The sequence below is a fragment of the Anastrepha obliqua genome, chromosome 3 (assembly GCF_027943255.1).
Source record: "Anastrepha obliqua isolate idAnaObli1 chromosome 3, idAnaObli1_1.0, whole genome shotgun sequence".
In the NCBI taxonomy this organism is placed as follows: Eukaryota; Metazoa; Arthropoda; class Insecta; order Diptera; family Tephritidae; genus Anastrepha; species Anastrepha obliqua.
Genome location: NC_072894.1, coordinates 25,832,975 through 25,846,461, shown reverse-complemented (window position 1 = coordinate 25,846,461; position 13,487 = coordinate 25,832,975). Strand labels below are relative to the sequence as shown.

The 13,487-nt window shown below is 40.9% G+C and overlaps 1 protein-coding gene across 1 annotated transcript; it reads right to left on the bottom strand.

Annotated features, from left to right (window-relative positions):
• Positions 1–586: 586 nt before the first annotated feature.
• On the bottom strand, positions 587–11,574 carry LOC129242773 (uncharacterized). Its single transcript, XM_054879605.1, has 5 exons — positions 11,418–11,574; positions 10,924–11,212; positions 3,697–5,566; positions 1,632–1,924; positions 587–1,555 (listed from the first exon to the last, which is right to left on the bottom strand). The coding sequence occupies exons 3-5, from the start codon at positions 5,548–5,550 to the stop codon at positions 952–954; spliced, it is 2,751 nt and encodes a 916-aa protein (XP_054735580.1). The 5' UTR covers positions 5,551–5,566; positions 10,924–11,212; positions 11,418–11,574; the 3' UTR covers positions 587–951.
• Positions 11,575–13,487: the final 1,913 nt, after the last annotated feature.

Here is a 13,487-nt window from a genome sequence, read left to right as displayed (position 1 = left end):
AACTGCCAGGGGATGCCGATGAGCGGGTGGGAGGTCTCTCGGGCCAACTCAGTCCCCTTCCTGGCAAGCTCATCAGCAATTTCATTTCCCTCTATGGTCCTATGACTTGGAACCCAGATCAGAGAAATGTTACCTGCACACCCAAAAGATTTGATCTCTTTACAGGAGTTTACTAATTTCGTCCTGCACCATGGCGTCGTCAAAAACTGAGAATAAATACATTTTCTGTCGGTCTCTCGGGCCTCACCTCCTTCATAATGGTATCACAAAGGACGACTCCGTTTATCTTCGTCCAAGTATGCTCATTCCAACCTAACCTAACCTAACTTCGGACAGTGGCTTTTATTCTTAAAGCGGATATAAGTTTGTATTGCTCTCCCATACTTGCTCTCTCCGAAATTTCTGTAGCCGGTGACAGGTAAAGAGACGCTTAATATTACTAATTCGATCTTAGCACAGAGTGATCCATTTCTACATATTTTCCATTAAAAATATTAAAAGACTCAATTCTTACTTTTTTATTACACATAAAAACATTTTATTTACGTTTTACAAAATGTAGGACAATTAAGTGTCGTATAAATAATTTAGTAATTATAATAATTTAATGGTGTAGCCAAGTTTTCGCAGCAGCCGCTTTCGCAAATAGCGCCAGGCGATCAATAAAATAATTTAACAGACGTGCGAGAAGACAATAAATATTTACAAAAACAAAAAGATATATAAAAAAAACAGGATAAGCAGTCGCACTGAACAGCACTTACATACATACCTATGCACTTACACTTACAACACTAACAAAAATAAATAATATCATTAACATATACTCGAACACGTAACAAAAATGGCTTATCGAAAGTGAAAGTGGAACACATCTCGGTCTTGCGACTGACAGCTGTGATAGGCTGTTGTGGCCGCCACTATATGCGTCGTCATCACCTGTGCCGTTACTCATTTATAGTATTGCGTAATCTGACGAATCCAGTCCAAATAATGCGAAACACGTACATACACACCGGGTACATTGGCTTGACCGCAACCAATACCCCAGGATACAACGCCGACCACATTCCAGATGCCGTTACGTTCGCACACCAATGGACCGCCACCATCACCCTTGCAGGCATCCTTGCCTTCTTCACCGCCTGCACAAACGAAGCCGGGATTGAGTTTGTAACTGTAGCCAAGACGCGTTTGACGCAATTGCGATTCGCATTGATGGTGCGACAAGATCGGCACGTCGACCTCCTTGAGAATATTCTGGTATTTGCCATGTTCGCCGAAAGCATCCTTGCCCCAACCAGTGGTCCAGCAGCGAGAGCCAGTAAAGTCGGAGAATTTGTCTGGCAAGCAAGCGGGACTGATGTGTGGATTCTTGGTAAAGTCCACGGGATGATCAAGTTTCAGTACAGCTAAATCATTATCCAAAGTACCAGCATAGTATTCGGGATGAATGTGTACCGAGACGACGTCACGTTCAATGTAGGGGAAGAATTCCACATCGTGATTGACATCCCATTCACCGAGGCGGGCGCGTAAGTCAAAGCCGTTTTGACTACATTTTTTGAAATAGCAGAAGGATCGAATGATTACATAAAAACATGTGTAGATATGGAGATAGGTGAACTTACGATTTAATGCAGTGAGCGGCGGTGATAACGTGTTGTGCATCAATTAGTGTGGCACCACAAGCGTAAACCGACTCTTTGGGATCCTTTTTCAGGATGGCTACGTGCCATGGATATTCGCCGAATTCACTGTCACCATCAATATACGATGGGTTCTTGATGCGACCAGTAATGCCAGCAGCGTTGCGTGTGCCACAACGTCCAAGTTGTTGTGGTGGTGGGCGCAGAGGACGACGGCAACAGACCTCATTGACGCGGCAGGTTTTCTCAACTGGGCGGTTACCGTAGTAAGCGCGCTTTAAAAGAAAAATAAAACAATTTCTTAATATTTAGTTTAAAGCAAGCAATAAAAAAAGTTCGTTTTTTTTGTTGTTTATCACGCAATTTGCTAAATTGTCATCATTCCCCGTTTTACCTGTTCCGCCTTTACCGTTCGTGCCAAAACACTCTCTTTACGTTCCGCAGCTTCCTCATGCTCAACCACATCGCGTCGACGACGATCGCGTGGAAATGTCACATAGTCGCTACCTTCAGCAGCACCAGGCGCTTGTGTTGGTATGGGGCGCAAATTATGCTCATAGCGCAATCCTTTACCTCGGCGAGTATGCAATTCGTTAATATTTTGATGTTTCGGACCATGCTCACTTGGCCCCTTAAAGGTGACGCTTGTGTTAGAACTGCGCTCTTCATACGCATTATAATGCTCGCCAGTGAAAATCTCACCAGCATGACCGCTCGAGCCAAAGCCAGTTGAGTATCCTGATTGTGCTAAGCTCCCACTATAAATGCCAGCACCATGACCGCTCGCGCCATACCCACTTGAAATCGAACCGCTGAAATGATCGGGGCTTGTATTGGCCAAGTTATAGCTAGGATATGAAGAATGTTCGCCGACCGCAGCATAAGGGCCTGGGTAATAATTCCCCGTGGATGTTGTACCGAAAGAGGTATGTTGGAATTGTTGACTCGCATGATGTTGATGCTGCGGGAGAAACCCGGTATCAATTATTGTATTTGCCGGTGCCGTTATAGTGGTATGATGTTCATATATCGGCTTGCTTGGCACCACATCGATGATCGTGGCGCTGGGGCCTGTGCCACCGTAAATGGGACCAGGTGCGGTAAAAGTATGCGAATGGTGATCATGCTCAAAACTACTGTAATGATCGTGATGATGGTAATGTGTATTGTGAGTGTACTCGGGTTTCGATTTGAATAACTCGCCGACTTTTTGAAAGATATTGGCATTCGGTGTAACATGAAGATTGACCAGTGGTTTTACCACTTTGTCACCGAACTCAGTTTTGCTGACCTGTACGGAGACCAATGGGTTTACATTTAAAAGACCTAGATTCAAGCCATTCGGTCCTATTGAACCAAAATTCGGATTCGGTGCAGGATGAAAATCGCCTTGTGGATTTGCAGGATAACCACCTCCACCATTGGGGTATGGCAAGCCAAATGATACGCCGTAAGTGGGAAGAATTTTACGCTTTAATAGCTCGATGGCTGCGAGCTCTGGTATGCCAGTGCGCTATAGATGGTTTATGTTTTGGGGAGGGACAAGTGAGAAAGAGGAAATGAGTAACATGATTAGATGTTTATAGTGGAGGGATCATGTGAGATTTGAATTGGCATGCTAGTAGGCGTGCGACTGGGACCAGAATGAAATGAATGATTTGGGTGTGCAATTAGAAATGGAAGGTTTTAGTGAGATTAGTTACATTGTAGGCGCACCACGGAACTACGCGACATATTGTAGAAGACTTTCTGAAACATAAATACGTATTCCATTTGGTTTCTTTAGTTCACTTGAGGTCCACTGAACTGTAACCGAAGTTTTACTATGTCTATTGTAACTGGTGTTGCTGGGAGAGTACGACATGTGACGTGGACATTGGTTTCGTGAGTGTGCACTTGGAACGTAGTAGAGTGTTTGATACCTGTACTGCCGATTAGTTTGCATTAATATTAATTTCTTTGTTACGGGTAATCAGGCACGAAATTAATTTGGTTACGGTTATCAGAACATGAATTAAAAAATAAAATATTTCAAAATGTCACTTACCCCTTCGGCATCTAGTGGCAGATCAGCTGCACCCTCGTCGGATTGTTTATCTTCGGCTTGAGCCTCTCGCTTACTGCGTTTAATTTCGTCCGCCTTCTTTTCCTCTTTCTTTTCTTCTTTCTTATCTTCTGTCTCACTGACAGTGGCGTTTGTAGCTGTCTCATCACCCAAAGCTTCAATGTCTTTGCCCAAATTACGTGGATCAATAGCCAAGATAAGGTCTTCCTTGCGTCCAATACGATCGGCTGCCGGACACTGGTTGAATGGTACACATTGACAATCGACGATTTGTTGACGTGAGGTGTCATATCCAGCTGGGTATTGTGCGCCTAAATTGTTTCCGAGACCATTGTAGCCAGCCGAGGTACCAATACCGCCAAAGTTTTGTAACTCCTTCTTGTAATAGTCGGGATTTTGGCTGTGATAACTGCCGCTGGCTTGTCCGAAGTTGTTGTTGGACTGGCCAAAGTTGGTCGATTGTCCGAAGCCACTCTGGCCAAAGCTATTTGCGCCCGCTGTTTGTCCGTAAATACCTGTAGTGCCAACACCATTAACGCTAGATGGGTCATAAATTCCTTGAGTAGCAGCATTGCCAAAACTACCTAAACCGCCTGAAGGCTTGTAGAGTTCTGTGCTGGGTTTCTCATATGTGCCGAAACTATTGGCTGCCGCCTGCGAAAGTAGTCCTCCTTGTGAAGCACCATTATAACCGGCTGTAAAGGCATTGGATTCCGTGAAACCACCTTGAGTTTGTGGTGTGAAGGCTGTCGATGATTGCGCAAGTGATGAGAAGTCAGTGTTAATCGATTGTCCACCACCAATTGGTATTGGCACAGTTGGCACCTGAGCACCAGCGACGCCGTCAGCGCCCTCAACGTGATGGAAGTGGTGGTGCACGTGCTGTTGTAAGCCGCCTTGTGGAGCTGGCACCGGAATGGCATTCAAATTGCCAACAACTACTTTCGAAGACGAGGATGCCGAAGCGGAGGATGACTGATGTGCATAAAAATTGGTTTGTGAAGAGCCAGATGCTTGAATTTTCTCAGCGCCAGGGTTTTCAAAGGCATAAGGAGGAGGTACGTCAGAGTTGCCGTTGAAGACTGGACCTGGTGGTTTGCTGCCGTAAATTATAGCACCGGGTGGAGGTTTATTAAATGAGGGTCCTGTGGCGCCAATTGCAGAGGGTGGTGGATTTTCCAAATAAGGACCATTATACACTGGTCCTGGGCCAGATGGACGATAAGGTGGCTTGTAAGCGCCTTCGTAACCAACTTTACGTGGCGGACCGAAAGAGTTCAATGACGAGGATGGTAGCGGACGACTGTTGAAATGGCCAGGTGGTGGCATTGGCTTGGCCGGTCCATATGGACCACCACCAAACGAGGGCGGTGGCGGACCTTGCGCGTAAATTGTTGAATAGTAAGGACGCTTCTCTTCAACATCACAACTCATCAGCCCCAATCCACAAAGTTTGTCACGTATAAGATTGCGTGCTTGCATGTGGTCGCCCTGTTGCAGCGCCTGATCGATATTACCATCGGCATAAACTTGATCATATTCGCCTAAAATACGGCCTTCGCGGCGGGAGTTTATAATTTGATCGATGACGGCATTGATGTCGACGCTAGTATCATTGCTATAGATAGCTTCATTTACACCATAATTACGGCCCTGTACCTCTGCAGGTTGGACTGCGGCGGGATCTGCTTTGTCGGATTCTGCGGCGCGTCTGCTGAGCATTGACTCCTTTGCGGGTTCCCAGCCGCCGCCCCACGCCGATTCCTGTGCATAACTGATTGAGCAGCCAGCCAAGAGTATGGCGGCCATAATAGCCAGACGATGTGTTAATCTCATTATGCAGGCGTACGAGCTGTTGAAAAGGGAAACAAAAGATGCGAGGTTAGTGATTGAAACAGACTGCGATGAAGTAACCAAATTTAAAGGTTTCACAAGTTCAATGGTGGTTTTTTTCACTTTTTTCTCTCGCCTTTTTTTAAGGTAGTGTTAATTAACCCAAATATTAATGATGGCGCCAGATACATTTGTGGTCATTGTGCCACTTCTGTCGCTGCGCTTGCGCAAAGATCAACAGTAAATATTGTACTGTACATACAAACATACAAGTTCGAGTATTTCGGCAATTGTTAATAACCGGTTTGTTCGGCTCTTTTGTTTACAATAGTCAGAGCACTGCAGAGTTGGCTGCGCACAAAGCGCAGAGCTTGAAATATGAGTCACGCCTGAAGTCACAGATGGATAAATGGCTGATCGAGCTGGAGCAATGCGCGAAAGACTTTTACTTTCGTTTTAAGGTCGTTAGCTCGAAATGAAGAAAAATCAAAAATAAAAACAACAATGAACAATCGCCATCAGCTGAACGGTTTGGTGTTGTAAGTTGCGCAAAAGTGGAGTGCGGATGTACTCGAGGTGTGAAGGTGCTGCTTTTCATTTCATTTACCTTGCTTCAGAGGAAGTGCTTTATACTTTTTACCTGATGTAAGCGCTTATGCTTGGTGCGGGAATTTTCATGCAAATTAAGTTTTTCAAATACTTTTTTAACGAAATGAAAATTTGCAATGCATACATATGTATCGCAAGACGAAGAATACATGCATACATAAATATGATACTTACAAGCAAAAATGGTTACGTGCGATTTGTTGACTAACTCCTTAAACTGCAACACAGTGTGAACGTTACATATGTATGTATGCATGTCAGAGCAAATGTCTGACAGCCTGACTCTTAAAGCAGAGGAAATGACATACGGTGTTGTTGTTGTTGTTGCTTATTTAAGAGATCTTTCTTTACGCTTTACTTGAACGCATTGGGGGACTTGGATGCCTGTTGTTGCTTTACAGTTTTATTTTTGGTTTTGTTTTTTACTTTTGGAGCCGTTATGCAACTGGCCTCAACTTGTGTGTGGGTTCAAGGTATTGCTTGTATGTGTTTGTGTATGTATGCTTGTACACATTTTAGGCAGCTGACAGTTTTTTGTCTGATTTTTGTTTTCAGAGTTTTGTGAAGTTGTTATGCGCGGGTTTAAGATTTAATTGTGTTTTCTGGAGCGCAAATTTTTATGGATGCATAAAAAAAAAACGAACTTAAATAATAGCTGCGTGGTAAAAAGGAGTGTATGCTTGCCTTATAATTGTGATTGTGAGATTGGATTTTTAGGAATATCTGTCGTAGTTCATTGTCTAGTTATATGAATATTTTTACTTAATTGTTTTTATTTTTATTACGCAACTGCATCTGATTTATTTCTACATGTTGCGTTTATTTTGGGGAAACAACGAAGGAGAAATATTGCAATGATCGTTGTACCTGGTGAGTGAGTGGCCTGTTATTGTCGGAAGTTTTCGCTTGTTTGAGTGCGTGTGAGTGCGCGTGAGTGTGCAATGTTGTATTTATATTGCATGATGAGAGCAAATTTCTGTTTAGCTGAATTATTTATGATCTATGTGTGTACATGCGAGTATAGTTTATGGCTTTGTATATTTAAAGTAAAATGGTGCTATGCTACAAGTTTTGCAATCGCATTGCTTTAGGAAAAGGGAAGAGATGTACACACATACATAAGTATCCGTGTGGTACTTTTACTTACATACGTCTACTATACACATAAATCTTAGATCTCAAAAATGTAAAAACACAGTACAAAAAAAAAAACAACAACAACAAATTATGAGCTTTTCTCAATAAATTTGACTTGCTTGGCAGCACTTGGTAGACAAGAAACTTTACTTATTACACTTTCTACTAAAATTTTTCAAAATGTTTATGCCAATTATAAGTATATTTGTAGTAATATAGTATTACAGTTTTGGGAAAGAGGTAAATGTGCTCTTCTGGAACAGTTCAGTGAAGCGGCGAGCTGTTATGCATTGTACATTGTATGGTATTTTTTAGGAAGAATTAACTTTTAAAGTTTTTTTTGCGCTTAGGAAAAGCGTTGAAATTTTCTTTATTGCCAAGTGCAATGCCTCATAAAACTGATGTCTGCTATAGGTTTACTACTTTTTGTGAAACCACTTATTGCAATAAAGCATATTTTAAAGTTTTAAATAGCAAAGCACTAAGTACTAGGAAATACCCGGCGTATCTACCTCGCTACACTTCAAATGGTAAATTGTTGGAAATTGGTTGTTTAAAGCTTATGCCAAATATAGTTTTTAACTGCCTACATTTACGTCTTATTATACCTATATATATATATATATATATATATACATATATGTATATACATATATGTATATGTGTACATAATTGGCGCTTACACCCTTTTGGGGTATTTGGCCGAGCTCCTCCTCGTATTTGTGGCGCGCGCTTTGATGTTAGTCCGCAATTGGAGGTAGCTATAGTTTTAAGCCGGCTCTGAACGGCAGATATTATTTTATGAGGAACCTTTTCTTGGCAGAAATACACTTGGAGGTTTGCCTGCCGCGAGGCGACCGCTATTAGAAAAAACTATTTCTATCATTTGATGTTTTATGTACGGATACTCGAACTTGCGCACTTCTGAATAGTAGTGACAAACGATCGGCGTCCCCGTCTTATTACATCTTATAAAATTTCACTTGCACGGCACTTCTTCAAACTTAAACATAAACTCATCTAAAATAATAGTGCATTAACATTTGTGTGTATGTACCTATGTACTTGTGCATATATCGTAAAAATTTCTACAATGAACCTCGCATTAGAATCATCAAGGCGCAACTCTAATTTGATATAGAACTTTGTATTTATGTATACAATTTTTTGATGGAAAGAATATTTATCAGAAATACTTAGATATCAGTGAGTTACCGAATACCGATTTTTAATTTCTCTGAACTGGTGCTGAATACACCTAATCATTTACTTATATAAGTGGCGTATTCTATACAGGAGAGTCAATTGACGACGGACGATTAAAAAAAGTAAAATATGCCAGTATAACAGAAGTATACTACATAAAATACACTGCATTAAGCAAAAAATTTACTCGAGCTGTGCTTGTTTTGAACGACAAGCTGCCCAAATGTGACTTCGAAAACTTTAACCAGGCTCCATATGACCCAACAAAAAAAAAAAAAAAAACACGGGAGATGACGCTGGTTATTTTGGCCTATTTCATGGTACATACATTTGTTTTATAGTATTAATAAACTTTATGAGTTCCCCTATTGTTGGTCTCCTTGCCGCGTTTTTGGTCTTCCCTTTCATGTTGTCCTTTTTTCCGCGGGGATGGGACTTAAATGGAGGTTAGATATTTGGGAATTTAACCCACCATGAACTAAGAGGGAAGCTCCGTATAGGGATTGGCGACCAACTCATTCGCGAAACGGCACGTGTGCTGTTCGTTCAATCATCTATACGGAGAGTACCGTACCAACACATACCCAAGCCAAGGTGTTCTTGGAATCGTGCCGAGGGCTGAATGGTGCAGGGAATTGAAACATGTGCATCGCGAACGGAGTTTCCCTCTCGAATACCTGGCCGCCTTCGAGAGTAACTGTGGCCATACCGCGGTAAGAGGCGCTGCCGCGGGGGACCCCATTACTTCCCCTCGAAACTCGTAGGTTGTGGAGCTTGACGTAGTCAGGTGAAGCAACCGTAAGAAACAGAATGGATAAAAACTCCCCTATTGTAGATACGTATTAGACTTAAAGGAAAATAAATTAATATTTAATTGCACACCGCTTTTACTTCTTTAGCCGAATTTTTTGCCCATCTCCTAGGCTGAATCTCTTAGTATTTTATGCTGTGGTATGGAGGTGTGCCGTCGAGACCGTGGCGGCCATTTGGCCGATATTTTGTTTCATAGGTAATTGAGTCATATCAATATTATTCTAATAAAGAGAAATGACAATAATTTCCTAAAAAAATTGTATTTTATTCAAAATCAACACCGGCCCTTAAAACTTAGCCACCCTTTATATAGATACAAATGTCCCCCTTTCGAATGAATGCAGTTAATTCAACTGGGAATCAAAAGCTCTGTAATACTAATAATTGCAAAGTAATATTTATTTTTCACATACTATCAAAATGAGCAGTCGAAATAAAAGAAATTAAAAAAAAAAATGGTAAATTTCAATTTTTTTCTTTCCCAAAAATAGACAGCATGCCTTTGTCCAAAGTAGTGGAAAAACTTAAAATTTATTAGAAAATAACTGAATAAAATTTATTTCCTGCAAGAAGATATTCGAGAGTATTTTTCTTGGTATAAGATAATAAATTGATAGTGTTAAAAGTTATTTAACACAGTTTTGTAATTTAATCGACACGCTCTATTATCTATATTAGGTTATTTAAAAAAATCGAGAAATTTTTGCTTATTTAATTAGACAATTTTTTGCCAGAAAATATAAGAAAAAAAGTATTTTAAACTTACAAGTAATTTTTGCACCACATACGTTATACAAGGAGGCACAAAATTAATTACCCTATCGGAAGATTTATAATTTTTGCAAATGACTACGCCGTACATTAGTCATATTCAACACTTGTGTACTAAAAAGCTTTAATATATAAAAAGAAAAGGCAATGCAGCGCATGAAGGTGAATATAAAGATTTCCATTACTCAAAATCTTTTATTTTATTTAGTAAAAAAGTTATTCAAAAACAAAATTGGGGGACTGATTTTGCGCCATCTCGCACAAGTAGATAATTGCCGTTTGATTTGTTCAGTTTGCCTTTCATTAGCTATCTTTCTCCTGAATGCTGGTCATAATACATAACCAATAAATTTATGCACATCGATTTGGAATTTCGTACGAATTTGGCGATTAAACGAATTTCGTTGCCATTCATTTTTTTTCAATGCTCGTTCGGTGCCATCCTTCATTCAACAAGTGCGCTTGTTAATCAATTCAAAAACAACAACAACAACAAATCGCATGCAACTTCACTTGCGCTCACTCATCTCAAACGGTGGAAAAATAGTTTGTTATTTGCGCTTTTTAAATAATTTATATCTTTAATGTCTTCATTAGCCAACACTTTTCAAAAATTAATGAGTTCCGTGGCATTTGTTTTTTTTTACGAAATGTAAAACTGCATGAGTCCAGTGCTAAACGGCACGCATTCACTTATTTTGTACTTTTGTTTTTTCCCCATCACTTTTACCTTCACTGTCGCACAATTAGTTTTAATAACGTTTTTACATATTTTTTATATTTTTATGCTTTTATTGCATTACTTTTTGGATTTCGAAATTCCCCAAAAACAAAACTCACCTTTTTGCTTGTTTCGCCTTAATTGGGTTTGAGAAATAAATAAGTAAAACGCACTTAACACTGGCACAACTTCAATTCGCACTCAATAGCTTTGTTTCGTTATCCTTATATAATAATCCACAAAAAAGTTAATCCTTTGCTCCTTTTTATTGCTGATCGCGCTATGCGCTTTACTGATGTTGGCTGCTTGACTGATTTTGTTTTGGACCTCACACAACATTTTATACCACTACCGCCAGATGTTGATAGTTTGTAGCAGCGGCTAAGCCGGTAAACTCACTGAGTAAAACTACGAAGAGACAAAATTAAAGGCAAAAACAGCAAAAAAGTAAAATATGCCCAGAGAAGAGTCGGACCAAAAAAGCGGCTGTGAGCAGTAAGCGAAATGTATAGCAATGACAATGGTTGTAGAAAAATTTCCGTTTGTCTGTGCGAAGCGGTGCATTTGCGCAGTCGCAAAAGTTACTTCAAAACTCAGCCAAAGTCCTCGGTACCTGTATATGTGCGTATGCGCGTGCCCCTCAAAGACATGATTTTGAAGTTGAAATGTTTATCAATTCCATTTCATGAAATGTGACGTCATAAAGAGCCTTAAAGTGAACTTGGCAATTTTGTACTGAGGGCTACAGTTGACATCCGCTGGCAGTTTGTGTGTATGATTTCTGAGAATTGCTGAAAAACCGTTCATGACTTGATAATGTATTTAGCGTTCACGTACATGAGTGAGATTTGTAGTGTTTTCACATTTTCCAACTTTATCTACTATTTAAATAATTTTTGTTGATTGCTTGAGTTTAGTGTATGACAGAAAATACTTTTTAAGTAAATTGATACATTTCCTATAACAGAGAAGTGATTACATTCTAACTGGAGCCGTAAGCCTTGGTAGCTAGGTTCCAATTTTTTGTGCTTTTTTATTTCATTGTAAAATATACCCAAATTCTAATTTATGCTCAATTTTTTTTTTTTCAATTCTTTTAAATTGCGCCACAAGAAAAGGTTTTTCTATAATAATAGCGGGCGCTCCTTAGTAGGCAATAGCAAATCTCCGAGTGTATTTCTGCCATGAAAAAGCTACTGATAAAAATTATCTGCCGTTCAGAGGCGGCATAAAATTGTAGGACTCTCCATTTATGGAACAACATCAGGACGCACACCACAAATAGGAGAAGCAGCTCGGCCAAAATACTCCACAATGATTGTTTTAATTTAAAGGCACCTTTCTGGTCGTAGAAGGCGTTGAAAATTGACCACTACCTGTGAAAAGATTTAGGGAAGCGAAAACCGTCTACGGCCATCCAGTGCTGTTGATGTAGCGGAGGAAAAAAAGGGGATCTAAGCTGGAGAATTTCTTCAAGTCATCCCCAAGGGGCACGCTAAGGAATCTCAAGTGCCTAGCCGCCACAGCCGGACATTTGCAGAGAAAGTGTTCCACAGTCTCTTTCTCTGCACAGCTTCTGCAATAGGGGTTGTACGGAATTCCAAGCTTCTCCGAATGAGTACCGATCACCGTAACCAGTGAACCCCTCAATGAGTTTGGAAATTGAATGGCGGGGGATTCCCATCACCTCAAGCGTTCTGTTTCTATCGTATTGAGGCCATAGTGTTTCTGAAATAGCACACCATGAGACAGACCGCCATCTGTCTTGCGCTGTTTTTTAGAAAGAAATTGTATAGTTTCCCTTTAACGACGGCCAAGGGAATACCGATGTCTGAGAAGGGGACAGCTGGAACCGGTTCTGCCGACCCCTTCCTGGCAAGCTCATCGGAAATTTCATTTCCCTCTAAATTCCTGTGCCCAGGAACGAGATAAGGGAAATGCTTCCTGCACGTTCGAGACGTTTGAGTTCCCCCTTATAGGAGTTCACGAGAAGAGAGCTGCAATACGGCGACGACAGGGCCTTGATTGCTGTTTGACTATCGGAAAAAATATTAATGTCTCCCTCCCAACAGCAATCCCAAAGCATTTTGCATGCCTGCAGGATCGCGAAGACCTCTGCTTGTTTCCGGCAGTTTAAAGGAGTCCGAAATGTTGGCTGATTTAGAGTAAGCCCCCGCTCCCACTCCAGACTCCATTCAGTGAAAACAGAGGTATTTATAATATATCCGTACCGACTCTCCCCTCTTTCCAATCTTGCCTGCTCGGAAAGATAGTCCTAGCACAACCCTCAAAGCACAGTTTGCTGACGGTGAAAGACCAAAATGAAGAAAAAGTTTTTTCTTATAGCGGTCGCCCCTCGGCAGACAATGGCAAACCTCCGAATGTATTTCTGCCATGAAAAAGCTACTCATAAAAATATTGCCGTTCGGAGTCGCCTTGAAACTGTAGGCCGCTCTATTTGTGGAATAAGATCAAGACGCACACTACAAATAGGAGGAGGAGCTCGGCCACACACCCAAACAGGGTGTACGCCACAATTAAGAATTAAAACATATCCGGGCCAGCCAGGCCACCCGATATTACCTCCATGGACTTATTTGCGGTATCTCAACGATCGCAGCACTAAAGAAAAATATCATTCGCGAGGTTATTGGCATCCCGACATCATTTCTCCAGAGAGTCG